This window comes from Talaromyces stipitatus, genomic scaffold, assembly GCF_000003125.1.
Source record: "Talaromyces stipitatus ATCC 10500 scf_1105507295511 genomic scaffold, whole genome shotgun sequence".
NCBI classification, from domain to species: Eukaryota; Fungi; Ascomycota; class Eurotiomycetes; order Eurotiales; family Trichocomaceae; genus Talaromyces; species Talaromyces stipitatus.
This window is the reverse complement of record NW_002990119.1, coordinates 336,517-362,311: the sequence shown is the minus strand read 5'-3', so window position 1 is coordinate 362,311 and position 25,795 is coordinate 336,517. Positions and strand designations below refer to the sequence as shown.

The following is a 25,795-nucleotide window of genomic DNA, read 5'->3' as shown; positions in this document are numbered from 1 at the left end:
CAATCAAGTGCTCCTCAGAAATGCCCAAGGAGCTTCGCTCATAGGGTCGCAGGCCGAAGCATTTCAGAATCACAACTATGCTCGGCCGAAGGTTTACTGGAGTTGCAATTGGAATATCGGTACTGGAAATTTTGTCAATTACAACCGAGGGAAAAGAGTCATGGGAGTCTGTCCAGCCGGCGAACGCCGATGTGCATCGAATGTGGAAGTCGCGAACTTCATCGCGCATTCTCACGACAACGATAAGGTTCCTAGTTGCTGCCTCAATTCTCAGGCAAAAACATCAAGCTGATAACGATCGGCCGAGAGTGGGGCATCTCTCCTCCCTATGAGCAACCCAACAGCAATGAGACGATTTATTCAGCGAAGAGAGCTAGCATCAGATTATATCCCGGTTAGACATCAGTTATTGTATTGGAGTTCGCCGCTTCATCCCCCCAGGTTATCAAGCTCACAGTCATCGATCTGACTACTTAGCAATATATATCTTCACTAGAGCTGAATACCAGAATTGTCTTCAAAATGGCGACCAAAACACGATATACAGACCGCCTTATCCCTCAAATCTCCCTCCATGACTTTGACTCTAGAATCGATGAAATCACATCCGAACTAATTCATGCTGCCGAAAACGTCGGTTTCTTCACAGTCATCGATCATGGCCTCTCCAACGACGAAATTGAAAGCATGTTCTCTAACTCACAACGCTTTTTTGACCTCCCCGACGAGGTCAAGGCAACAGTGCCCTGGAGTTCGAAGAACGTCGGATGGGAGAAAAACGCCCAAGTCCGGCCGTCAACTGGGATGCCTGATACAAAGGAGTCTTATCAACTCCAGTTTGGGGAGAATATGAATGATGTCTGGATTGATGAGAGTCATCTGCCGGGGTTTAAGACTACTTCGTTGGAGTTTATGTATCGAGTACAGGGAATCTCAGAAAAACTGATGCGTTGTTTTGCACGCGGGTTAGCATTTCCGGAAGATTTCTTCATCAAAGCCCATGATGTCTCTCGGCCTAATTCTCAAACCGTGTGTCGACTACTACACTATTTTGCACTACCCGAAGAATCAGACGGCAAAGTCTACCATAGAGCAGGCGCACACGCCGATTGGGATTTCTTGACCCTCCTCTTCCAAAAGGCCGGCCAGAGCGGTCTCGAAATCTGTCCCGGCCGCGAAGTTGTTACCGAGTTCGGCATTGGCGACCTATGGACAAAGATTGAACCCAAAACTGGGGAGATTGTATGCAATATTGGTGACCTACTCATGTCCTGGTCTGATGATCGCTTCAAATCGACATTTCACCGTGTAAAGGCACCCAGTGAACCAGGTGACTACTATGGCGATCGGTACAGTATCGCATTCTTCAATCAGCCTTTCTCGGACGCGACGATCCAGGGACCGCTGAAGAAGTATCCCATGGTTACTGGGCAGCAGTTTACGGCGAACGCAATGAAGAGGAATTTTGCAGCTCTGCAGGAGAAGTTGAAGTCGATTGAAGCTGCTGCTTGATCCTTTCTATATGATTACACTTTATAGTTACTTTGTACGAAAGTTCAAGTTTTTTATGGCAACGAAATCAATAACAGCTGGAACCTGAATTATTGTTGGCATCCATGGAGCAGACTAGATGTCATTCTTAGGGTTGGATGTGGGGGCAGTCGGATAGAACCAGAGAATGGTCTCGGAGAAATCACCGAGCAAATCGAGGTTCTCCATTTAGTACCAACGTCCATAGCAATATTGAAATATTGAAAGTTAAATACACTTCTTATTCCGATCTCTATTCTATTCGACACTATGGAAAACCCATTAGCAATAGCAACAGTCGCTCTTGGACAACACCCATACCACTCTCTCCCATCCAAAATCAAAGCAGCAGCACAGCACGGCTTCTCCGCAGTAGAGATCGTATACAATGATCTGGCCTCTTATGCAGACTCGAGATTGCCCAAAGTAACTGTACAAGATGCAGCAGAAGAGATTGCAGCTCTCTGCACCGCTTACAACGTTGCAATATTATCCTTGAACCCATTCAGAAACTTTGAAGGACATTCATCGCCACTCAGCAAGCGACTTGAGGCAGCCCGACATTGGATCGAAGTTGCTCAACTACTTAAAGCGCAGTATTTGCAAATGCCATCTCAATTTGACACCGAAAATAGTACTGGGGACGAAAATGTCATCATCCCAGAACTCCAGCACTTGGCAGATATGACGGCCGCGATAGCCCCGGGGTTGAAAATTTCGTATGAAGCTGTCGCCTGGGGAGCTTATGTGTCTACATGGCAGGATTCCCTCCGCGTTGTTCAGTTGGTGGGCAGAGATAATTTTGGGTTATGTCTTGACTCGTTTCATGTTGTTGCGCGCTTGTGGGGAGATATCACGACGGAATCGGGTAAACAAGAACAACCTGGAAAGAATGTGGATGATATCCTTCAGCAGTCTTTGGACAAGTTTGTAGCAACTTGTCCACTGGATAAGATTTTTTACATACAACTCTCTGACGGTGAAAAATACTGGCCACCGTTGAGCCCGCAACATCGGTTCTACGATGCTAATTATCCGTCTTTGCTGATTTGGTCGAGGAATACAAGGCCGTTCCCCTTAGAGACCGAGTATGGAAGCTATATGCCTGTAGCTGAGGTAGCAAGAGCCTGGTTGGTGGGAAAGCGGTGGAAGGGCTATGTTTCATTGGAGGCTTTTGACTGGAGAATGAGGGATGAAGAAAATGGACCCGAGGATAACGCGCGGAGGGGAATGGAGTCTTGGAAAAAACTTTTAGCAGAACTGAAGAATACATGATCGTACGAATAACGTGATTCCTAGGCAATGTGTTTTATCTATTACTATACATCTATCACGATGAAACAATTCCCCCATCGACCTTCAACGCGCCTCCCGTCAAGAACTGCGAGTCACCACTAGCCAAGAAAGACACAAGAGCAGCTACATCTTCGACTTCCGCCCACCTACCCAACGGCACAGTCGACAGCATTTGTTGCATCTTCTCCGGCGGCCAAGTAGCTTGAAACATGGGCGTATTCACACCACACGGGTGAACGGTGTTTACCCGGATTTGGTATTGACCCAACTCGGCGGCCGCAGTCTGACATAGTCCCCGTAGGGCATATTTGGCGCTGGAATATGCGCACAGCCCTGGTGTAGCGCGCAGGCCGGCGATTGAAGAAGCGAGGATTATGCTTCCCCCCTTTCCCGAATCACGCATGACGCTGCCGGCATGTTTGATGCCTAGGAAGGCTGCCATTGATAATTAGCATCTTGTTTTTTTGTGCATTGGGGTCATGCATACCAGATCGAGTGTTTACTCTAATTATTTTATCCCATAACTCATCATCGGTGTCTAAGATACTGGTCGATGAATACGATATTCCCGCACAGAAAAAAGCAATGTCTAAGCCGCCAAAATGCTCTGCGGTCTGTGTCACAAATCTTTTTACGTCAGGTTGATCTGTAACATCCGCTTGTATTGTCAAAATTCGCTCTGTGATTTCTGTGCTAGGAAAGGAATCTTCCAACTTCTTTAGCGCGTCGTTCAAGGCGGTCGCTTGAATATCGATGAGAGCGACTTTGGCACCCTCGGACAAAAACCAGCGAGCTGTCTCGAAGCCGATGTTGCCAGCAGCGCCAGTGATTAGCGCGATTTTATCCTTGAGGCGATCCGGGATCGGCTGAGGCAGTTTCATTGTGGTCATTTGCGCTGTATTGAGTGACACTTTCACTTAGAGGACCATTCGATATGCTTCATCGTTCAGGCTGGTGTCTCTTCTGAAAATAACAACTAACGGTGTCGAAAATTGGGCCATTACCTGCGTTCGCCTTCGATTTTCGATTTTCTTGACGAGCAACTAAACATTAAATCCCCGGGGAGAACGCCGACATCGTTCGCCCCATAGCAATGAGCTAGCAAGCAATTCTCCACACCATTTCAATTTGAATCTCGAGCTCTCAAACTCAGTGAGATATGGATGCGGAGTTTCGGTTCACAATTCGATTCTAGTGAATCACCAATTTCTGGAAGAAATCCGGGGGACATGGAGAAGAGGAAAAACGAGTACGGCATTTCCCTTAGCCGATGTTTTGCAGAACGGGTAAGCTCTCCACCGGGAGGATTTGATTGGTTGTGCTCCGTACCCAGGAATATGATTCGTTGACTAATATATATTCTGATTGGATGATGATCCAAATAAGACTGTTTGCGGGGAATCGGTTCCCCACTCCGGTAGCTCCTTCCCCATACAATCTTTCCCCACGTGCAAGGGATTCCTCAGGCATTAAGAGAAAAATTCGAGTATTTATCGGTCATATCCCGCTTTTTCCAGGATCATTCTCTCGCTTTAGCTTCATATGTTGCTGTTGTGGCTGGTCGGTATACCTTCAGCAAACAGCGATATATATAGCTCCACCATTATAGCTCAAAGTCGTTCCAACATTGAATCTTGGAAGGTTGATCCACACGACGATAATCATGAGGAACCCGTTCGCTCTCTCTGGCGCAATCGGAGATGACACTCCGCGCGAGATCTTCGGATATCGCATCTATTTGCTCGCTTTATCGGCTACCTGGGTATGCAATTGGGATGCAATAAAGTAGATAAGCATGGAGAATGGCTGACCTGGAAGAAATGTAGGCATCGGCCATGTATGGTTATGACTCTGCCTTCATCGGAGGCACCCTCAACCTACCCTCCTTCCAGACTTCCTTTGGTCTGACAGCCGCTACCACCACTAATCTGTCATCCAACATTGTCTCTACCTTCCAGGCCGGTGCTTTCTTTGGCGCCATCCTCGGCTTTTTCTTGGCGGAACGTCTTGGACGCAAGCTGGTAATCATAATATTTGGTGTCGTCTTCATCACCGGTGTTATCTTGCAGCTCATTGGTCACCTCGGACTTTTGTACGCTGGTCGAGCCTTGACGGGAGTGACGATTGGCTGCACTTCTATGATCATTCCCATTTACATTTCCGAATGTTCACCAGCTCAGATTCGTGGTCGAATGGTCGGAATGTTTGAGATTATGCTTCAAATCGCTCTGGTCTTTGGATTTTGGGTCAACTACGGCGTGCAAAAGAATATTTCTGGCAAGACCCCAAAACAATGGAGAATTCCTGTCGGGGTTCAGTTGATTCCCGCTGGGCTGTTGTTGATCTTCATGCCGTTCATGATTGAAAGTCCTCGTTGGTTAGTCAGCAAGAACCGGAATGAACTCGCTTTGAAGAATTTGGCCTGGGTGCGCAACTTGCCCGAAGACCACCCATATTTGCAACGCGAGATGGCTGATATCCAAGCCGCTGTTGAACACGAACTTCAAATTGTACACGGCTCCCGCTCTGCTTTCCAGATGCTGCGAGAATGCGGCGCCCCTGGAATCCGAAATCGTGTCCTCATTTCCGTTATGCTTATGCTTTTGCAGAATCTTACCGGGTATGTTATTTCCTCGCCGTATTTATTAGGCCGATCTAACAAACCTCAGAATCAACGCCATCAACTACTATTCACCCACCATCTTCAAGTCCATCGGCTTTACTGGCACGTCTGTCCAACTCCTCGCCACTGGTGTCTACGGAATAGTCAAGATGGTCACAACAGTAGTCTTCATGGTCTTCATTGTTGACAGGCTCGGAAGACGTCCGGCCTTGCTTGTTGGTGCTGTCGGCGCTGCTGTTGCCATGTTCTACCTCGCCATCTACTCCGAGCTCAGTGGCTCATTCAAGCATATCCCGCCTAAGGACTCCGGGTCTAACGCTGCCGTCGCCATGATATATATCTATGCCATCTTCTACGGTTTCTCATGGAACGGTATTCCCTGGATTATTGCTTCCGAAATCCTTCCCAACAGAGTTCGTACCCTGGGTATGATGTTTTCAGTCTGTATGCAATGGCTGGCCCAGTTCGTGGTGGTTTATTCCCTGCCACATATGGTTAAGTCTATCACCTTTGGAACCTTTTACTTCTTCGGTACCTGCACCCTTGTTGCACTCGCATTCGCTTATTTGTTCGTCCCCGAAACCAAAAGTGTCCCTCTTGAAGAGATGGACTTCTTGTTTGGTGAGGATGTCAGCGTCTTCGCAGTGGCTGCAAAGCGGCATTACTACGAGTTCAAACAGACCGGCTTGACTGTCAGTGAGATTCACAACACCGAAAAGGGGGGTGAGACTCAGTATATCGAGAAGGTTTAACGAAGTATAGCTATATTCTATGATCTGTAGTATATAAATATATTTAGGTTACAATATGGATCATTGAATCCGTCTTTCTAACTATCCCATTTGTATAATGAAAATAATGATTATCATCTTTCGGGTCTTTCAAGAGCAGCCTAGTCAACTAGGAGAGACCATCTCGGTTTTGCACCAAGTGTACCTTAAACCGAGTCCGCCGCTACGGCTACCTGCCTGAAACCGATACTAGAAGCCGGATTTACCATAGCCATCCGCTTCATACGGACCCCATTTACCCCAGAACTAGCCTCGAGCTAGTAGACCCTGGTTAATGCTACTATCCAAGCCAACCCCGCATCATGGGTTGCATTCTGTTTTCTACTCTCCATCTTTACTCATAGCGGATTAGCAATAACTAGATTCAGGCAGAATTGAGAGACCATATTCCCGTAAGGGGTAATGAACAACAACCCCGGACGCTGCTTGGATGTATGAGTGGTCACAGGAGCATAATGCTTGTCTGCTATGTCCGTCCAGCTAGATAGATAATATTTCCACTAATCATGATGCAACCGACCCTGGACTTTTTATACGTAGATAACACCATGCTTGCCCAGGTTCTTTGCCGTACTACTTTCCTACTATGAGGTTTTTCGAATAGTCTACGACTATCCGCATGCAAAGAGCACTACCTATCGCCAACATGATAGACGGATACACGCTGATGCACAAAATCGTGCGAAATGATGCTATCAAATCTGATCCCCCAGAGGTATACAACTGGCGTGCTTTTGCACTTGCTGCTGCCGTGAGTCTTCTCGTTTGTCGGCCATACGTGGGTTCCCTAATGGTTATATGGAATTATAGGCTTGCTTCGGAGGAACCCTATTTGGCATGGACACTGGAATTATTGGTGGTGTTCTGACATTACCTGATTTTAAGAAGTGAGATTTTGCCAACCATCACCTATTTCGTGGCCTAAATGATGGGGGCAGAGAATTCGGTCTCGATAAACTCGACACAGTCGCTCGCGCAAACCTATCCGCGAACCTCGTCACAGTAGTCCAGGCGGGTGCTTTCGCCGGTGCCCTCAGCGCATTACCCTTTGCTGAAAAACTTGGTCGAAAAAAGAGCTTGCTTATCGTCGCGGTGATCGCGTTTATTGGTGGATTGTTGCAAGCTTTTGCATATGGCCACCTTGCTTGTTTTTATATTGGACGGTATACCCACACCATCATCTTCTATTATATTTCGAGCCTAATAATGGAACAGATTTGTAGAAGGACTGGGATTAGGGGGTGCCACAATGCTGGCTCCGACATATGTTTCCGAAAATGCTCCTAGAGGCATTCGTGGTCTATTGATTGGGTTTTATCAACTATTCGAAACGATGGGTGCAATGATTGCATTTTTTATTGATTATGGGTCACTGTTGCATATTCCGGTCAGAATCTTTTTTCCAACTACAATCTTAGGTAAATCTGTTTATGCTGATGAATAGAATATTGAGTAGGGCCATGCGTCATGGATGGTCCCCCTGGCGATACAGTCGCTCCCTCCCATACTGATCTTCGGGAGCATCCTACTATGTCCAGAATCGCCACGCTGGCTTGCGAGTCAAGATAACTGGGAAGAAACAACAAGAGTGCTCGTCAAAGTTCGTCATCTTCCATCCGATCATCCATATATCCAGCAAGAGTTACTCGAACTTCGAACACAATTGGAAGAAGAGCGTCGTTCTGCGGGTGGAAAGGGTTTTTGGGCCTTGCAAAAAGAGTGTTGGCTTATTCCCGGAAATCGGAATCGAGCTTTACTTTCAATTGGGTTGATGGTTTGCCAACAGTGGACGGGTGTAAGCCTACTTCCTTTTCTGTTGTGAAGTGAAATACTTATTGACCAACAGACAAACGCAATAAACTACTACGCCCCAATGATATTTACTGACCTCGGTATAACCGGAGAATCCAACAGCCTTCTTGCAACCGGCGTCTACGGCATCATAAAGATGGTATCATGCGGTATCTTCATCACTTTTCTAGCTGACACCCTCGGTCGTCGTTGGTCCCTTGTCTGGACTGCCTTTGCAATGTGGACCTTCATGTTTTACCTAGGGTTTTATGTTCGTTTCGATCCTCCCAAAACCGGTGAGCCCATCTCATCTGCCGGCTATGCAGCCTTGGTCATGGTATACCTCTTTGCGGCAGCATTTCAGTTCGGCTGGGGACCTGTCTGCTGGATTTATGTCAGTGAGATTCCTTCTAATAGGCTACGAGGATTGAATGTCTCGCTCGCGGCTGCAAGTCAGTGGCTTTTCAATCTGGTTGTAGCTCGTGTTACGCCCGTCATGCTCGTCTCTGTAGGCGGGAAGACTGGATACGGGACGTATTTCATTTATGGCTCGTTTTGCTTTACCATGGGTTGTTTGGCATTCTTCTTACCGGAAACGAAAGGGGTAAGCATACTCTTCTTTCCTGAATTGAGAATATCCCTATTAACTGGTATATAGATTTCTCTTGAGCGAATGGACGAATTGTTTGGTGTCGCCGACTTCTCTGCTATTGATAATTTGGAACTAGGAAAGAAAGAGAAGGCAATTGAGACCGCTCATATTGAGAACTAGAAAGTGTATCAATGAGTTACAAGAACATAAATTAGTGGCATTACTAGAAGATAGAGGATGAAGACGCATGACCACTGCCCAGCGCGAACTGTGTAGCCCGTAAAATATCATCAATATTTAAACTGACTTGGATCCTATCCGTGAACCTCGTCACAGCCATCCAAGCTACTCCTTCTATCAGCAATCAGCTGGTTATATCTTCTGTGAATGCAGCATCTAAACTAGTCTTATCTGATATCTAGGTAGAATATTACTATTGTTTTTGCTTCCAGAAGAAATAGCTAAGTACAACAGAAACTAACTATATCTTGTTAGAACAGCATGTAGCCCTATGCCATAAGAAGTAAAACTAATAGCCATTAGATAACTAGACATCTGTAAAATTTTCGAACAACTGACATAAGCAGCATACAGGCTGAGGTAATGGATATCTAATTAGCTAGAGCACCCCCAAGTCTGTACACATTTATATATAATCATCATTGATCTTCTCATTAGGAAACCAAGCAATCAGCTGTTCTGCTGTATGGATAAATTAGGAATGGAAAAGGAAAAAAGGGTAGTTGAAAGTGTTCATATTGAGAACGTGAAACAGCGGCTTTGCTAGAAAATAGAAGACGAAGATCCATGGCCCCCGTCCAGCGCGAACTCCGTAGCCTGCAAAATATCATCAATATCTAACAGTGGCGAAAATGTCATTTGATTTCCTTCCAAATTCATAGTTCCACCACTATACACCGGACTTTGCGGTAATCCTAGATGTGCCTGTATAGTCGCATACGAAATTTCTAGGCTGTCTTTAGCACTCTCAATCATCCGTTCCTGAAGCGATTGACCCGGTAGTAGGCTCTCAGCTTGGCTCAATACAACACTGAGCTTCATGTGTAACCTGACGTTGGTTTCGCCAAACTTCATGCGTTGAGCTGACTGCCATTGTGCTTCTTGTACAGCCGCTACGAGTATTGCCCGATAATCCCAGGGTGGTTGCGCCACCGGATTGGAGCCTTTCTCTTGTATCTCAATGAGCAACTCTGACGCTAGGGCCAATGATACGTGGATGATACGGTTTTTGAACATGCCGCTACCACGTAAGAGAAGACGAGTGAAGTTTTCATCTTTTGGAGGAGAAAGTAGAGTAGAAGCCGAATCGTAGCTAATCTTCCTCGAATAGTAGAACAAAGGGCTTACATGAGCCCTACTGGCCCATGGACGGTGTAGGCTGAGCAGAAAGCGTCGAATCAATAGATCTGCGAAATTGTGGCGGAACACTTTCCCTTCATTTCCGGGGCCGTGTCTGATCAAATCGCGGCAATGGTTGCAGGACTTGATGATTTCGGAGGTCAAAGTAATAGCCTCCTCCTGAGTCATTTCTGAGTTCACACCGTTCATTATATGCAGAATGTCGAACCTGGGTTGTAAACACTCGGATAAGAATATTTGTAGGGATGTATCTGTTGATGTAGCGTGCGGCCTCGGAAATATCTCCTCGGTACGATCATCTATGTCCGTGTCATTAATGTTAGATGGTGGTTTCGTATCAAAGTCTTGCAGTGACACAATGGGTTGCATTCCGGCATCCAAGGAAGCTTGTACATTCATCTCCATTATAGTAGCCCAAAGTCTTCTCCGGATCTCCGTGTCCCTAGTCACCATTCATGAATTAGCACTGTGCTAACCAGACCGATTCCGCGGATTACTCACAATACACTCATGTTTGCCAAATGACTCGGATCACGATGAAGACCCATTTGCATTGCTGTGCGAAGAAGGGTTCCCATTGAAACCCATATCAAATCCCCGCTTACTGATAGACACTGCCGTGCGAGAATCAATAAGCATTGTACTTGCAGACCACTTATGCCTATACGATCTTTTTCCATGGGAGCCGACAACCAAGCTTGCGAAGCGTAGACCCATTGGCATGCTGCCGAGTACACTTGGTCCGAGCCATAAGGTTCTTGACAAAGGCTGCATCCAATAGAAATGACAAGATGTACCTTATACTTAGTAACATCAGGGGCAGTTGCAGGATGTCTCCAATAGTTGTCATACTCAGCCCAGAACGACGGGATATGAAGAATACGAAAAGCCGATTCGAAACGTGACATGTACAAATGAGCCATTGCGTCTGCAAATACCTTGGTAGGGAGTGCAGGCTCAGACAGCGATAAACACCTAGTGGGCCTGAATGTTTTGATCCCTTTGGCGAGGAGTTTGCATTTTTGCAGGAGCATATGTATCTCCGATTTCAGGCTTTTGATACGCTCGTTGTCACTGGGCTCAGGGGTTTCAATTTTCATGTAGTCATTTATCCTTTTGAACTATAATAGAAAAGTTAGCTTAGTGCAAGCAAACCTGGGCACGCGACCTTTGCGAAGTGAGAATATGTACCTCGTAGACGTCGTTCGTCCAATGTGTCCGACCAAACAATCTCGACTTGTTCAACGTGGTCTTTGTACCATGTAACACTGAATTTGATGCATATTCACTTTCGCGAATGGTCGAGGGGCCTGAATTTGAAGTTCGATCGACATCCAAACTAGACCTATTGCGCGAGAGCAGATGCTCCAACGTTCGGAGCCGAGTTTCGAGCTCATTGATATGATCATCGTGTCTTCTGCTTACACTAGAGATGTCCTTTGGTAACGCGTTTGCCCCAGGAGTCATATTCTGATGCGTATATCTGGGAATCGATATGGTATCAACACCGTCTGCTTCTGCTCGACTATCATCACGGCTTGGGGCTAAAGCAGGTTCCACTGTCGATTGGGGTGTTACTTGAGGACCTGCAATATGAACTGTGTAGCTGGTCGGAATCGTATTACCGCTGCTAACTCCACTTAGCACTTCATTGTTGTAGACGCAATGCTTTCTTGTAGTGAGACAACGACTGCATGGCACTTGTCGGTCACATTTCACTTTTCGCCGTCGGCACTCGTTACAGGAACGAGCAGAACGGCGACGTCTCCGCGTAACTCTCAAATTGGTATCAATCATTGCAGGCATCATAGCTTGGCAGAGTCTAATCTCAAAGTGAAGCCAAAACGGTGATAAAAATTATTTGTTGCGAGATCAAAATCCGAGGGAGAAAAGGATGCGCCGGAGATACGACATCCAATAATCTTCATTATCTCCGCTTGAACCAATCAAATTCTCAAGATTTTCCACGCAAGCTCCACTATCGGCTCCGAGTCTGTATCGCCCTAGCATTCAGGCATCAAATGTCCAGCCCTAACTTTTGGAGAAATTGCCTAAATTGGTAATTCCCTCTTCCTTACATCTGTTTCCAAGAGTTAGGGTTGCGATCTCTTGACGTTGAGATCCACATCTTCTCCATAATATATCTTATAGTCTTCTGCCTATGAAGTCTAATGCTGATATTGCTACTGCGGCTTTAAGTGACGGGGCCGATCATTGTTCAAATACAAAAATCACCAGCGGACTTAATGCTTATAGAACATAGCTATGGAGTACATACGTATGTGTATATAAGTATCTTCATTTTGGACTAGGGTTTGACCTTGAATAGCTGAAATCAATCGTTTTTGTCCTCTGTCTTTCATCCGTTGACAAACGAGCCCTCGTCTAGAAAACCTGCCGACCTGAACCATGGAACAGCAACTCCCATCCGAACATCGAGCTCTCGTCGTGACTCAAGTTGGAGCAGAACTGGAGATCAAACCACTCCCTACCCCATAGGCTGCTATTGAAACTGCAGTATGCCGTGTCCTTCACGCTGGAGGATTATCCTACCACAGCGGGATTTACAGCGGAAAGCGCCCATATCCTTTCCCAACGCCTCTTGTAGCTAATTACAGTGCAGTTGGGCGTATCGTGGCCGTTGGAGAAGATGCTACAGCTTTGAAGCCGGGTTAACTCATCTGGATCGATTGCGTCATTCATGGACGGGATGATCCAGACAATACGTACCTTCTGGGCATCCACGATGCTATGAACGAAGGAAGTAAGAAGCTGTCGCACAGTATGTGACACGACGGGGGTGTTCGCGGAATTTATTAAAACGCCTCTTGAGAATTGTATTACGCTTGACGAGGCTAGGTTATGCCAACAACTCGGCTATACAACTAAGGACCTGGTCTATATGGCTCACCTCCTGGTGCCGTTTGGTGGACTCCGAGACATCAAGCTCGAGCCAGGTGAAACAGTGGTCATTTGCCCTGCTACAGGTGGATTTAGCGGCGCTGGCGTTCAGATCGCTGCCGCAATGGGGTGCAAGGTAATTGCCATGGGCCGAGACGAGAAGGAACTGGCAAGGCTCAAGGAGTTCGAGGAAAACAGACTTCCATCGGCAGCAGTTGAGGCTGTGAAGATTACACATGATGAAAAGAAAGACACTGCGCATTGTTGTAGATACATTGCTGAAAGAGCTGGGTGGCGATGGCCATACTGGGTGTCTCTATATGCAGCTGGAGTGGTCACCGTAGGAAATATTTTGCTTAATACCGAGACGAATTCGATCATCTTGATGCGGCGGAAAGCCGTACGACTACGCAAGGAGCTGAATCGACCAGAGCTACAATTCGTTTTTAACAGCAAAGATGAAATAGATATGTCGATGACTACAGTTCTTAGCCGCGGAATAGTGAGACCCGTGAGAATGCTGTTCGGAACTCCGATTTTGCTGCTCCTTGCTACGTATATGTCCTTTGTATTTGGCTTGCTATATCTGCTTTTCACGACCCTGACTTCTCTTTATATTTCGACATACCACTAGCGAGTAGAACATTGTGATCTAGCTTACTTGGGTGTCAGGACTGGCTGTATGATTGGATTATTGGTGATCGCTAGGGATATGCGCTGTAAATTGACGGTAATCTTACCAGCATGGTTTATGGGTAATTCGACCGTAAAATATATAACTTAGTTACTGGCTTAATTTACAGAGTACAGAAGCTCAAAATTATAGATTTCTTGGGAAGATAAGGTGCAGCAGCATGCAATTAATTGATCAAGTCACAGCAATCTCCACTTGTATCTACCGTTTTCTCTTGAAAGGTTTACGACTACTATATTCATTATTATCGTCTTCCCCAATGATTATTAGCAGAGATCCTTCAAGCTCAAGAGCCTCTTCATCATTTAGTCAATCAATCCGCCTTTTCACCTTCTTTCGATCTAAGATTCTGCGATTAATATGCATATAAGCATATATTATCAATCTTGTCGACCTTCAATCGGTTCCGGTAGCGGGTGTGTGTAAGATTCATCGTTAAGAATACTCGTTCCGACGGTACTGAGTTTGCTGGCGTCTCGAATAATCGCATTGTGAGTCCAGCTAAGCCAGATGAGTATTTTGAAGCAAACTGCCAGAACGTATATGGATCACCAATCACTTCTTTTTCCCAGAGCGCACTACTCTCAAAACCCTATCTCATACGCTTGGAATTTAGGAAATCTCGTCGAATCTCTGTGTTGCTCAGAAAAAGTATATTTTTTGATGAATTTAAATATAGTTGTTTGGTCGCCATTATTGAATCTCTTGTGAACGTTCGTTGGGTCAAGATGGAAGATTACAAGGTGGATTGGTAGTAGCTGAGTGGCTTTTCGAAATCTGAAGGCTGTGAGGAGATTGTCAGAATGGCGGTAATAACTCAGTGTCTCTTTGATTTAGCTCCAGTGCCCTTTCACTAGCCTAAATGAGCATTTGAGCTTTCGAATGCGACTTGAGTATTGTGTATTGGATCAAGGATATCAAGCGGCACATCAACACCCACCCAGAAGGAGTATTCATTATTAATATCTCGAGCGAATGTTTTTAGAGTATCCTTAGACAGCTTTAGATGTGCAAGAACATTGTGTTGTGTTCCCCACCGAGTCTCGCAGGCTAGAGTAAGGACGTACTCCTGCCAATAAGATTCTCACTGATAGTAACGTAGTAATACTAGCTGTTTATTAGCTGCACGGAAATGTGAAATAATGGCATTAGCATCTTTAATTGTCTTGCTGAGCAGATATACATCGGACAGTTACTTCGCTTACGGCTGCACGAAAAAAGTGGTTGAATTTGTACAGTATACCTCATATTATGACCTCTATTAATGGATAATAAAAACACAATGTAGCTCAACAGTTCTTTACTAGCTATACACCTTTTATATTAGAGCCGATTACAGAAATCTCCGTGTGAATGGTCCTCATCGTTTCCTACGAGAGACATCCAAACTCTCCGCATTTTTCGTGCAGTCGTAGGCAAAGTAAGTGTCCGATGTATATGCAAGGAAGGAAACATGTCGTATTCCGATTTGCGGTGAAATGGCTAATGATAATCATCCCAGATCGGATTGCATATGCGACCTCAACCTCCAATCCGGGTGCAGAACCCTAAGAATGGTGCACGCATCCAGAATTCGGTGTCCGGAGAATGGACTATACATGTCCGTCAAAGTCATAAATAACTACTACAGCTTTCCCATCCTCTTCTTTATCAGGCTTTAGAATCTCCGAGTTCAACAAAATCTACACTTACAGCACATATAATCCCAATATGAGCATGTTCCCAGACCCACGACGCATTGTCACTGGCCATGATGATGAAGGCCGGTCTATTGTTGTAGCAGATAGTACAATTCGATGCGAACCAACACCAGTCAAGTGCAATTTTGCTGTCCTCTACGAAACCCATCAATTTCCAGCATCCAACAATGAGTGGATTGACCCTATTACTACCCGAACGACGGACTTGTCTAACAAGGACGGTGTCGTTTTAAGAGTAGTAGACTTTCCACCTAACACAGAGACGGTAAGTCTTTCACTGTCTCCAATGCATACTTAGCATAGTGCATAACCTGGTGTACAACTACATGCCTGCGCTCAGAACTATCTCCTGACGAAACTGCACTAGATATATCATCGAACTGTGTCCCTCGATTTTGGCATCCTACATGAAGGAGAAATCACATGGTTAGTCCCATACTATTGCTAGAGAGTGACAGGGGGCTTATATTCTCTAACCAATAGTCATCTCGATGACGGTGTCCGAATCGATATGAAACCCGGAGACGTCTGTGTTCAACGAGGTACCATCCATGGATGGACCAATTACACAGACAAACCCGCAAGAGTTTACTTTATCTTGACCGGTAGGAAAGCCTTCTGTAATGGTGCATTGAGAAGTTTATCTAACACTTAAGTTTGCATCTGCAGCTGCTGAGCCGGTCACTATCAACGGCCAGGAGCTGGGAAGTGAAGGTTTCAAAAGAGATGAAGTGGAGTCTGGTGGTCATTGAAATGGCTTTTTGAATCTCTACAGAGGATTCATTGAATCGTTGACAAAATTTCCGAGCTCGGCTCCATAGGAAAGCGGCAATAGTATACCATGAATCTTCATCTCCGATGGATGTATATGTATTCGTAATACAGTATGCTTCACTAATTGACATCCTAACATGGCTAGCCCAAGCATTTCAACCCCGCATCTTTTGTAAATACATCGTATTGCAATTCTCCCATACCGTAAATGTATACAACAAGCATGCCAGGAAGACGGTGACAAATACAGGTTGCAAAGAGATATTCTATCATCCCATCATTGGACAACAATGTATAAAATGATAACGATACCCCATATGTGGCTATGCAGAACAATCAAAGAATAAAGCTCTGAAATGCGAGTCCTCTCTCTCCAACAGCACTGAGGATCATCGTACTCCTGAAGACGCCCGTTACTAACAACACGACTTTATCACACTCAAGAAGGTGTTCGAGTTTATGCGCTACACTGATAATCGTGTTGTTCTGGAAGTTTTCCCGAATGATGTCTCGTATCACAAGGTCCGACTTTGCATCGAGACTGATATGAATTCTGTTAGACGGCGTTCTGACCTATCACTATAGAAGAGTAGTCACCTGCTCGTAATTTCATTCATCATCATAACAGAACTAGGATGCGCAAGAGCCCTTGCTAGAACCAGAAGCTGACTCTGACCGACCGAAAGTGTCTGCTCATTTGCAGGTGCATCTAACCCTCCTTGCTGCTCCAGAAATTCCCATAAGCCTACCTTTTCAAGGAATGATATGCATTCTGCATCTGTGAAAGTACCCCTTGGATCGACGTTCTCTCTGATCTTGCCCGGTACCAAGACTGGATTCTGTGGGAGGGCCAACAATCTTTCACGCAGAGCATCTGGTGATATCCATTTCAGTTCCAGGCCGTCGACTGTTATGCTTCCTCGCGAGATTTGGAGAATTTTAGAAAGTGCCGATAGAATTGAGCTTTTTGCCACAACTTAAATTGGCTATTAGTATTGCTACCCTTAGGAGATCCCTGTAATCGTGAAAGGGATCGTACCTTCCGGTTCGCCCACAGATGCCAATTTTTTGACTAGGTTCAACGTCAAATGTGATATCTTCGAGGACATCTATCGCTCCAGCGCTAATGATCCGTTAGCACAAAGACAATAGTCACTGTAGGACTACCACCTACACATATGAAGCATAAACATTCTGAAATGATGCTTTTCCCGCCGAGGGCCAATCTAGCGGCGGTTCTATAGTCGACTCCGTCTCCTCTGACGGCGTATCTTCACAGAACACCTTAATGGGCCAGATTGCTTGAATATTAGTCTCGGGAACGGTCCAATTTTGAATCAGGAAATTCATATTCAACGCAAAATTGATGACACCGGTGAGACCGGCTCCCAGAAATGTGGTCGTTGCACTTCCTCGTACCATGACAGTCAACGAGACCTGAACAACGGCGATGCCGGCGACGATCAAGTCAAGCACGAAAGCCATCTCTATAACCCTAACCCTAAAATTGACTCGTTTTTCAATAGCCTCAAGCCACAGTTTTAGCCATTTGTTTGCCATTGTTACGATTATATTGCCCATTATGACGCATGCTGTGATATAAGGTCAGCCAAGAGAACCAACAGCAAGCTGACTATATATGATTAACCCCTAGCAACAAAATAATACAATCCTAACAGTAGCGAGACCCAGCTGCCGGTCCAATAGCCACGTTAATATCCCAATCTCAATCAAACATGCATACGTGTTGTGGACTGTTGTAAGGCGAGGTTGATTCGCTCGGTGTCACTGTTCAAAGAGTAATTGTAGAAGAAACAGCTTCTCCCGTATCTTTCCGATTGCGTTCCAAGGCATTTTCAAAGAGAAGTGCTATAAGTCCACCTCTGATCTGAGTCACGAATTTGGTAGTGAATACATATATGCCCGTGTTGACAACTACCTTTCGTATCAATAAGATATACCCAAATCCGCCTGGTAGAAGGTAAACAGGAAGCTTACAGCTATACCGACATAGACTACAACATATGCAATAAAATCCCAGGTACGAGATGACACAGATGCATTCGAGTCTTGTTCATGACCAATAACCCTAGCCAGTAGAAATGGTTGTGAAAAATTAAACGCGATGAGGCATAATCGTGGAATGACACCCGCTATCAAATTCCCTTTATTGCTCCAGAAGCAGACCTGAGCAGAGAACACGGTTTTCGCTGATCGACTGCATGGTGACTTGTTTAGCATAACAAATAAGAACCGGGAGAAATCAAACGAGCATACCCAGTTTCCAACCTGATGTAAATCCTTGTGAAATATTCTTAGCTCTCATCTTGGGATTAAGCTCAAATAGCATATTGAGAGTCAGCGAGTGCTTGTATCCTAACCACATCAAACGGTGCAACCACCAGAAAGCGGATAGCTTGATGACACTGGCAAGAGCTTCCGGTGGATAATTTGCATAAGGTTGTCTTAGCGCCCTTCACTTGCTCTAAGACTCAAGTATAAGAATCATGAACTTAATGGCTTAGACTATTGTAAGTATAATAGCGACGACAACCGTGCTATTGATGACATAGAGGCTGTAGAGGCGAATAACGTCCAGGACGATAGTCACAAACAAAAGAACAGTTAAGAAGTCCGCCGGCCTGATAGACAACCTATGCTTAAAATCTGATAAGCAGGTAAACAATGCGGACGAAATGAAACTTATAGCTGTGGTGGCTATTGAGAGTCGTGTTTTGGGAGTGGATGGTAGAGCCGTAATAGCCAACTGGGATAGTTGAAGAGCCGAAAGCAGCAACCAAAAGCCCTAACTGGCACTTAGCAATGACGAAAAAACTTTTAAGAAATACTAGATTACCATTTTCAAACCCCATAGTCCTTCTCTTCGAGCTTTATCCGAGCTTTTTCTAAGCTGTATTAACCTCGCAACACCGATAAGGAAAGCTAGACATGTCAGCAGCAGACTCATAATCGATTCTGCAAACAATAAAGTAAAGATCTGCGTGCCACATGCTGGACTGCTGCTGAACGCAGACCAGATGCTCAAGTCCACTATTGAGCACATCTTCGCGGCAGATGATGTGGCTTACTTGCCACAAAGTAACATGAACCCAACAGGTTTTGATACCCATCTACTATCCATGAGGATACCCGCAAAATTAGTGAAGAGCAAGTCAAGGGCTGTGGAATTGTTGAGTAACGCAATCAGTGATTCAGGCCCATCTCTACAACCGGCCTACTAAAATCATGTGACGTATGCGTTGGTAAACGCGCTTTGGAATTGGGAATGGGTACTGAGACTTGGATGGAGATAGCCCTGTCAGGACCCTAGTGACAAGGGCAATCCAAGTATTGCAGATTTTCACTGGTACAAATCCTTGTCTCAGCCCCGACGGCCCAGGACCATGACCCAAATGCCGCACAGCCTTGGGGCTAAACCTGGATGAGTGGGAAAATGTATGCGCACTCGAGAAAGCACTCAATAGACTGTCCACGGTACGAAGTGTTAAGAAAATGAGTCGACATTATGACAGTCTCGAGGTTAGGTTAAAATGGCGGGCCGACAGATGTTATGTTAGATATTATTGGTGAAGTGCACAGCGCAGTGAGGCCCAACTGGCCTTCCATTCTGGAAGAAACAAGTATTAAAGCGAGGGGTCTTAATCCTTCATTATAGAGGACAATTCCCTGCTAAAAACAGGACAACGTTGTCAAGAAGAGACATGGGAGCCTTCAATTGAGAAATTACAGCATCCTCTAGTTTCTATCAATTTCACGAGATTGAGGGCAAAATAAGCCCCGATGAATCAAACATGTTATGATGACTTGTATGAAAACAGTGATAGAGGATCGGGCGTACAGAGCAAAGTCTTAGTTATCAATTACTGGACAGCCCGGTGAGAGTGGTATCTTCAAATTTCGGGCTGAGGGATACGCCTGGGGAACCATAGGACCGAAAGGAATGGGTCATAATAAGACGACTTAGAGCTAGCGTTCAAGATAGACCATAAAGTTGCGGTCTGTTAATCCATTCACCAATGCTTCCGCGGAACGAATATTAACTCTCATCAATATATGCAGAAGAAATACATATTATGCTTATAAAGTAAGTTATGCGTTAATGTACAAGTATCTAACACGGTCCGTTCTTCGACGCCTTTTTTTTCTCCGTATAGAGTTCAGGGAATATTCATCCGTCAGCCACCGTCCAAAGTAAAGACAGGCTGGTCTTGGAGCCAGCCATATGAATTAACCCAGCGCTCATTAAACAGAATTCAACGCTCCGAACAACACGAGTCGTGAGAAGGCGGTTTAAAAAAGAACCGAGAACCAAAAGAAAAACAGCAAGCTCTATGCTATGTCGTTTAAAAGTGATGACCCAAACCGAACACCGAAGAAGAGAGACTTTATGCGGGCACGTTGTAAAATGGTAGTATAGAAAAGGAGGACGTGTTGATGGTCAATCGAAGGTAGATAGTCGATATCGCGTTAGTGAATATATAGAGGAAATTAATCATGCGAAAGCTTTTTGGTCCGATGGAGGTGGAGGAGGAAGCTGTTTTGGTCGGAGTTAGCAAACGAGTCAACAATTCCACGGGCACACGCCAAGCCAGCAAACATGGGTTGTCATACCTCGAGTTTTGTATTATCAGCCATCATACGCTGGAAACCAATACCAACACCCTCAATGACAGCAAGGAAGACAGCACACATAATAGCAGAGTTTCGGGCGGCCTTGTAACCACCACGGATCGCTAAGGAACCACCAGTGAGGAAACCAGCCATGATCGCATTATACGGATCTTCCTTCTTTCGGATTCCCTTGATCGAGCAGTCATAAATACTAAAAAGTCCACCCCAAGTGCCGAAGTTACCACCGAGAACGGGCGCGCGTGCCTTGATGGCTGTGATTGCACCTATCCGGCGCTCACCGTAGGGGCTATTCCTGAATCCTTTGACACCGTGCCAGACAGCACCACCGATGGCACCCATAGAGAAAGCACCGCCAAAGTCACTGAGAGCGACCCAGGGACAGGGATCGCGCGAGTGATCCATTATGTATGTGCGAAGGTGTGAATAAGGAGGTGGAAATAATCGAGTAAAGAGGTCAGGAGGATACGCCGACTATCGCGATGAGACCAGTCGACGGAGCGCGTGAGGTAAAAAAGGTGATCGAGTATCGTTATATGTCAATATTTCGAGGATTGTTGGATGGTAGCAACTCGAATACCGATGGATGACGACAAGAAGCGCAGTATTCGAGAGAGCAAACGTCGACAAAATCAAGTCGGAGATTGCGGGTCGATGACTTTTTTTTCTGCCGCTTAGTGCACGTGACCTCCCGCAAACCGACCCGGTTTTCCACGGTCGGTGCAGATTTTTCACTCGATCTATAACTTCTCCAGACTCCAGAGTATGGGGAAGAGATATGTTTGTTTGATCCGCTCTTCCGACTTATTGATCTGGCGGATTCTAGAATGAAACATGCAGTCTTCCTCTCATTTCTCATCAAGCGGCGATTGGAGCAACCGACACAGGATCTTGCACTGAGGGTACAGATCTCATACGACGACATCCAAACTATGGGAGTATATGGCAATGACATCCCAGCATTATGAATATGCTATGCCAATTGTGACGTTATACTGGCACGGAAGATGTCGGGCGATCTCTCTTGGACATATGTGAAAAGGTAAAATAATTCTATTTCGCCACATCAACCCAAATCGATCAGCTCATAACAATAGAAGAATTTATCCCTTTCTTGTTAACTTCAAGTTTCAAGAAGGTGGATGGTATGTAGCCATACTTACGTGACTATAACTGACGTTGTTGCAAAGAAATATGTAATTGTACGCTCGAACTGGGCATCAATCTGCTCCTTGTTTAAAATGTGATGTTCCATATATCCCGCAGTGGGTTCGACACAATATCGAGGAAGTTCCAACACTTGACTGATGAGTGGATGAGAAGTGGCGCAATGATAGCACTCAATTGTAGTTCTCGATCACCTCCTTCCAGTTCGCATCCAAGTCCGTTTTCCACTATTGTAGTGATTAAATGTGTAGTCCTCAGCAAAGTCAAAATCTTGCATCCGTGTTTGCTCATCGATTCTCTGGCAATCATCCTCCCATTTCACGTCTGGCTTGCCTGTTTGAAGACTTGCCCAGATGAGCCAATCTTGTCGGTATGGACATAGATGGGAAATAACCCATGCTGGCTTTCCTCGAACTCTGAAACGGTCTCGAATCTCGGAGCTTTAGAGAGATTCCCTCTGAGTCCGTACGACCATCCATGATATTTACAGCTAAGAATCGAAGTGGAAACAGAACGAGCCTGCACGATTGGGAATGCATGGTACCGGCAGATGTTATGATAACCATTGATACTCCCATCACAATCCTGAACAAAGAAGAAGGATAATTTTGCAACCGCGTAGGACAGAAAGTCGCCTTGCTGGGTGAATCTTCTGGAGTGGATGAGGAAGATCCAGCGCTTGGAGAAAATCGCTCGGCGTTCTAATTGACGCGTTACTTCGGAGCGATATTATGATGCAGGGAAGGCCTCGTGGAGGCTCTTTGTCCGTTGTTGTAGATGAGCAGCCCAAGTATTGCCACATATTGGTAATATTCTATTAGGAGAGTACGCTAAGAAGATTGCTGACACCCAGAGATCTCCAAGACGTCTATATACGGTACAATATTGACCATACAAGAATGGGAAAGTTCACAAATGGGCTATTGAGCTGATTTTCAAAGATGGGGTATGCGGGCACTCTGATAAGCAGTATTTATCGGAACTTGCTTTGTACCAGCACAAACTCAGTGAAGCTCAATACTCAAGGGCTTTTTAATATTGGGAAATCTCGATATTGACTAGATTTTTGTGCACACTCTTCTATATACATCTCGATGGGATTTTGGACACTATTTATATTTGAGAATCTCATAAAGACGATATCCACACAATCTCAATAGCTGTAAAATTGATTCGTAGGCTCAATATCGTGTCTCCAATTCTCAAATTTTCCTTGTATCAATGTTGTAGGCTTTTCTTAATTAGGTTTAGCTTACCTAATCTTCGACACACCCCCCAGGAATGGAAGCTTGAAGCTTTTATTCCTGCACTAAGTCTACTATATCCACCAATCCTTAGTGTTTTCTCCACTCCAGGAACCGCTGTCCATGTAGGACCTTGGTGAGACCATCTGCCATCATTTACTTTGTATCAACCCATTTAATACGCAGGCGCTTTTTGGAGACTTTGTCGGAGCTAATGATGGTAAATATCAATGTGCTTGAGGTTCGTATGAAACTATGATTCTTCGCTAGTCAGCAGTAGAACAGTTTGTTTATTATCATTTTGGATTGAGAGCTCCCTATCAGGCTTAAATCTAATAGACCTGAAAACCCACTTTCAGACTTAGTCTTTTGGCGGCTTCAGTAGCGGCACGGAGCTCAGCTTCAGTCGTCGATGTTGTAACTAAGCGCTGCTTCGTGGCTCTCCAATCAACTGCGCCTCCATATAATGAGACTAACGAAGCTTGTACGGTCAGGGTTGTCACCAAATGAGGCATCTGAGGCGCATACGAAAGCGTCCATATTGAATGCTGTAGTGGTAAATATCCAATTGCTAATGAACGGGGCGTTGTAGAGATATTGGATCACGCGTCGAATCTACCGAAAATGAGTTCTTGAAGGATCCTTGGTATGCTTAGCTAGCACGTTGACAGCTTTGGCCACGTCAACCCTAGTCATCACGGCAATATAAAGAGCTGATCCCATAAGTTCTTAATAGGCATGGATCTCTTGATTAGTTGCTTGTCCGGTTGAAGCCTCAATATTGCTAGATATGGATGTGTTCACATTGTTTGTGGTGTTAATTCCAAATTTGCTAGCTATCTTGGTGATCTAGCTGTCCTGGCAGAGTCAAATATTTCTCTGAGCACGGTCGCGAGTGATCCTAATGTTGAGAAACTACTCAAATTTCTCCAATTTCTGAAGTTCGTACTTGCTCATAAGGCCTTTCTCAATTTCCTCGTCTGGAAAGTATGTGTAAACTTCTTCATCGAGAATACTGTTCACGAAGGCATTCATGGCATCATATTAGATAATCTTAAGATTAAAGATAGCTGCAATAGCCATCATCATTCTGAAATTTTGTGCTGCAAGGGTAGCTGCTCGTTTTTCAAGATCGTTCGGTTGTTGTAGATCACCACGTACGCAAATACGTGCTTTGAACTTCGTAAGCTTGCCATATTTATCAAATTTATATTTAAACACCCATGTCGGTGTTAGAATCTGCTTATTTTGAGGTTTTAAAACAAAGTCAAATGTGCCTTTCTTCTTGAGAGCTTCAAATTCCTCTTTTGCAGCATGCATGAACTGATGCCTGAATTTATGCCTTAAGATTCCTTTCTAGTTTTTAGGCTCTGGTGGGAGCAGGTCATTAAGCGGATCCTCAAGCTTTTCCATAGCGGCTAAAAAGATTTTATCGGTTGTTGAATCATGGAGCAACGTTTGTCGGGCTAGAAACGCTCGACTCAGCTTCCTCTGCCTTTTTCTCGATAGAGGGCTTGATTCTAGGCTTCGATTTCTCTTTGGAGTTTTTCGTGGGCCTGCAGCGATTGTTGTAGGGCTCTGAGCTCGATTTGAGGCTTTTCGAATCCTTGATCCTGCGTCCTGCAGCAAATGTAAGGCATGTCTCGCTGCACTGGTTGATGCTTCAAAATCCTGATGAAGCCAACGAAGAATATTCTGCTGAGATCTTGATTTATCGGCGGGAGTAACAGTTCGTCCTAGGATTTGCGTTGCTCCTGCTACAATCTGCAAGTCTAGGATCTCGACATATAATGCCAGAGAGGCAGCATGATAGAGAGTATGAGCTTCCATTTTTAGTGATGTGGAACGGCGCAAGTCTCCTGTCTGTGCTAGTTTTATAGCTAGGCAATCTTCGTCGAAGTCCACTTTCCAGAGATCGTAAGACCGGCTCACGCGTGGAATCCGAGCTCTCACCCGCCCCAGTGTCTCGGATCGTAGCGAAGTTTGATCTCGACGCTTTAGGTCAGCAGAGATTGACATTAATCCATGCAGAATGTGAGTGCAAGAAAGAACATTCAAATCTCGAGGTCGAGGAGTAGATCCTAGCGTAACATACCCTTTAAAAACCGTAAGAAAGGGCCTGTTTGTTTCGCTGCTAGCTAGCTCTGCCGACTCTTGAGCCGACGATGCTTCCCTGGTGGCAGAACTGCATGGTAAACAAGATCTGATCGCAAATTCTGACATGCACAGTGGTTGAGAGAAGAGGACTGCATGTTGGGTATCCCACATGAAGCAATGCATGGCTAGCCTCTTGCGCTGCTCGGAGTCCATAGCTTGCCTCCATGCCTGCTCCAGATCTCTGGATCTAGCTAGGTGAGGCGAATCTTTGATACTGCAACAGTTGCTGCGGCAGATAAGTTTGATTAATACACGATGAAAAAGCTGTGCGCGCTCCCGCTGTTTGAGACCAGCTTTCACAAGCTAAAGTGCACCAATTCAGAAAACCCCGCGATCTATACCAACCTGGTAGTCTTTGGGAATATTGAGAGAAATGAGAACTGCATCTTCCAAATCGAAGATAATTTGATCACTATCAGTAGGTATTCAATTTCTTGTTATCATCATCAAGCGCGAATTATCAGACGATGAAGTGATAAACCTATAGCCCTAACCCTAATAATGC

The 25,795-nt window shown here is 45.2% G+C and overlaps 12 protein-coding genes across 12 annotated transcripts, besides 2 other annotated features; 6 read left to right on the top strand and 6 right to left on the bottom strand.

Moving 5' to 3' along the window:
* Nucleotides 1–522: 522 nt before the first annotated feature.
* On the top strand, nucleotides 523–1,512 carry TSTA_098440 (leucoanthocyanidin dioxygenase, putative; the record flags this gene model as incomplete). Its single annotated transcript, XM_002485780.1, has 2 exons — nucleotides 523–1,242; nucleotides 1,315–1,512. 2 exons carry the CDS (start codon nucleotides 523–525, stop codon nucleotides 1,510–1,512), a joined length of 918 nt encoding a protein of 305 aa, XP_002485825.1.
* A 288-nt stretch (nucleotides 1,513–1,800) lies between these two features.
* TSTA_098430 (4-hydroxyphenylpyruvate dioxygenase, putative) lies at nucleotides 1,801–2,805 on the top strand (the record flags this gene model as incomplete). The annotated part of the gene is made up of 2 exons (XM_002485779.1): nucleotides 1,801–2,126; nucleotides 2,166–2,805. 2 exons carry the CDS (start codon nucleotides 1,801–1,803, stop codon nucleotides 2,803–2,805), a joined length of 966 nt encoding a protein of 321 aa, XP_002485824.1.
* Nucleotides 2,806–2,823: 18 nt separating this feature from the next.
* TSTA_098420 (short-chain dehydrogenase, putative) lies at nucleotides 2,824–3,716 on the bottom strand (the record flags this gene model as incomplete). The annotated part of the gene is made up of 2 exons (XM_002485778.1): nucleotides 2,824–3,261; nucleotides 3,314–3,716. The coding sequence occupies 2 exons, from the start codon at nucleotides 3,714–3,716 to the stop codon at nucleotides 2,861–2,863; spliced, it is 804 nt and encodes a 267-aa protein (XP_002485823.1). The 3' UTR covers nucleotides 2,824–2,860.
* A 612-nt stretch (nucleotides 3,717–4,328) lies between these two features.
* Nucleotides 4,329–6,201, top strand: TSTA_098410 (sugar transporter, putative; the record flags this gene model as incomplete). Its single annotated transcript, XM_002485777.1, has 3 exons — nucleotides 4,329–4,588; nucleotides 4,653–5,446; nucleotides 5,496–6,201. The coding sequence occupies exons 1-3, from the start codon at nucleotides 4,490–4,492 to the stop codon at nucleotides 6,199–6,201; spliced, it is 1,599 nt and encodes a 532-aa protein (XP_002485822.1). The 5' UTR covers nucleotides 4,329–4,489.
* Nucleotides 6,202–6,859: 658 nt separating this feature from the next.
* TSTA_098400 (MFS quinate transporter, putative) lies at nucleotides 6,860–8,803 on the top strand (the record flags this gene model as incomplete). Its single annotated transcript, XM_002485776.1, has 7 exons — nucleotides 6,860–6,991; nucleotides 7,051–7,127; nucleotides 7,179–7,403; nucleotides 7,456–7,627; nucleotides 7,697–8,035; nucleotides 8,087–8,635; nucleotides 8,690–8,803. 7 exons carry the CDS (start codon nucleotides 6,860–6,862, stop codon nucleotides 8,801–8,803), a joined length of 1,608 nt encoding a protein of 535 aa, XP_002485821.1.
* A 595-nt stretch (nucleotides 8,804–9,398) lies between these two features.
* Nucleotides 9,399–11,809, bottom strand: TSTA_098390 (uncharacterized protein; the record flags this gene model as incomplete). Its single annotated transcript, XM_002485775.1, has 3 exons — nucleotides 9,399–10,445; nucleotides 10,505–11,124; nucleotides 11,159–11,809. The coding sequence occupies 3 exons, from the start codon at nucleotides 11,807–11,809 to the stop codon at nucleotides 9,407–9,409; spliced, it is 2,310 nt and encodes a 769-aa protein (XP_002485820.1). The 3' UTR covers nucleotides 9,399–9,406.
* A 945-nt stretch (nucleotides 11,810–12,754) lies between these two features.
* TSTA_098380 (uncharacterized protein) lies at nucleotides 12,755–13,538 on the top strand (the record flags this gene model as incomplete). The annotated part of the gene is made up of 2 exons (XM_002485774.1): nucleotides 12,755–12,789; nucleotides 12,863–13,538. The coding sequence occupies 2 exons, from the start codon at nucleotides 12,755–12,757 to the stop codon at nucleotides 13,536–13,538; spliced, it is 711 nt and encodes a 236-aa protein (XP_002485819.1).
* A 1,712-nt stretch (nucleotides 13,539–15,250) lies between these two features.
* TSTA_098370 (uncharacterized protein) lies at nucleotides 15,251–16,111 on the top strand. Its single transcript, XM_002485773.1, has 4 exons — nucleotides 15,251–15,563; nucleotides 15,666–15,724; nucleotides 15,782–15,903; nucleotides 15,968–16,111. The coding sequence occupies exons 1-4, from the start codon at nucleotides 15,309–15,311 to the stop codon at nucleotides 16,048–16,050; spliced, it is 519 nt and encodes a 172-aa protein (XP_002485818.1). The 5' UTR covers nucleotides 15,251–15,308; the 3' UTR covers nucleotides 16,051–16,111.
* A 297-nt stretch (nucleotides 16,112–16,408) lies between these two features.
* Nucleotides 16,409–17,632, bottom strand: TSTA_098360 (ABC transporter, putative; the record flags this gene model as incomplete). Its single annotated transcript, XM_002485772.1, has 4 exons — nucleotides 16,409–16,613; nucleotides 16,670–17,035; nucleotides 17,112–17,195; nucleotides 17,247–17,632. The coding sequence occupies 4 exons, from the start codon at nucleotides 17,630–17,632 to the stop codon at nucleotides 16,409–16,411; spliced, it is 1,041 nt and encodes a 346-aa protein (XP_002485817.1).
* Nucleotides 17,633–20,144: 2,512 nt separating this feature from the next.
* TSTA_098350 (mitochondrial inner membrane translocase subunit (TIM17), putative) lies at nucleotides 20,145–21,347 on the bottom strand. Its single transcript, XM_002485771.1, has 2 exons — nucleotides 20,705–21,347; nucleotides 20,145–20,627 (listed from the first exon to the last, which is right to left on the bottom strand). The coding sequence occupies exons 1-2, from the start codon at nucleotides 21,125–21,127 to the stop codon at nucleotides 20,586–20,588; spliced, it is 465 nt and encodes a 154-aa protein (XP_002485816.1). The 5' UTR covers nucleotides 21,128–21,347; the 3' UTR covers nucleotides 20,145–20,585.
* A 611-nt stretch (nucleotides 21,348–21,958) lies between these two features.
* On the bottom strand, nucleotides 21,959–22,691 carry TSTA_098340 (choline monooxygenase, putative; the record flags this gene model as incomplete). Its single annotated transcript, XM_002485770.1, is given in 3 exon segments — nucleotides 21,959–22,187; nucleotides 22,212–22,590; nucleotides 22,607–22,691. 3 exon segments carry the CDS (start codon nucleotides 22,689–22,691, stop codon nucleotides 21,959–21,961), a joined length of 693 nt encoding a protein of 230 aa, XP_002485815.1.
* A 517-nt stretch (nucleotides 22,692–23,208) lies between these two features.
* Nucleotides 23,209–24,261: a mobile genetic element.
* Nucleotides 24,112–24,504: a mobile genetic element.
* TSTA_098330 (uncharacterized protein) lies at nucleotides 24,178–24,963 on the bottom strand (the record flags this gene model as incomplete). The annotated part of the gene is made up of 2 exons (XM_002485769.1): nucleotides 24,178–24,456; nucleotides 24,862–24,963. The coding sequence occupies 2 exons, from the start codon at nucleotides 24,961–24,963 to the stop codon at nucleotides 24,178–24,180; spliced, it is 381 nt and encodes a 126-aa protein (XP_002485814.1).
* Nucleotides 24,964–25,795: the final 832 nt, after the last annotated feature.

What these genes read in the sequence shown, in the direction of transcription:
- TSTA_098370 (XM_002485773.1), top strand. Translation starts at nt 15,309, where the DNA reads ATGAGCATGTTCCCAGACCCACGACGCATTGTCACTGGCCATGATGAT. An exon ending in CATGAAGGAGAAATCACATG is followed by an intron (nt 15,725 to 15,781) that starts GTTAGTCCCATA and finishes TCTAACCAATAG; the next exon opens with TCATCTCGATGACGGTGTCC. An exon ending in AGTTTACTTTATCTTGACCG is followed by an intron (nt 15,904 to 15,967) that starts GTAGGAAAGCCT and finishes TTGCATCTGCAG; the next exon opens with CTGCTGAGCCGGTCACTATC.
- TSTA_098350 (XM_002485771.1), bottom strand. Translation starts at nt 21,127, where the DNA reads ATGGATCACTCGCGCGATCCCTGTCCCTGGGTCGCTCTCAGTGACTTT. An exon ending in CTGATAATACAAAACTCGAG is followed by an intron (nt 20,628 to 20,704) that starts GTATGACAACCC and finishes CGACCAAAACAG; the next exon opens with CTTCCTCCTCCACCTCCATC.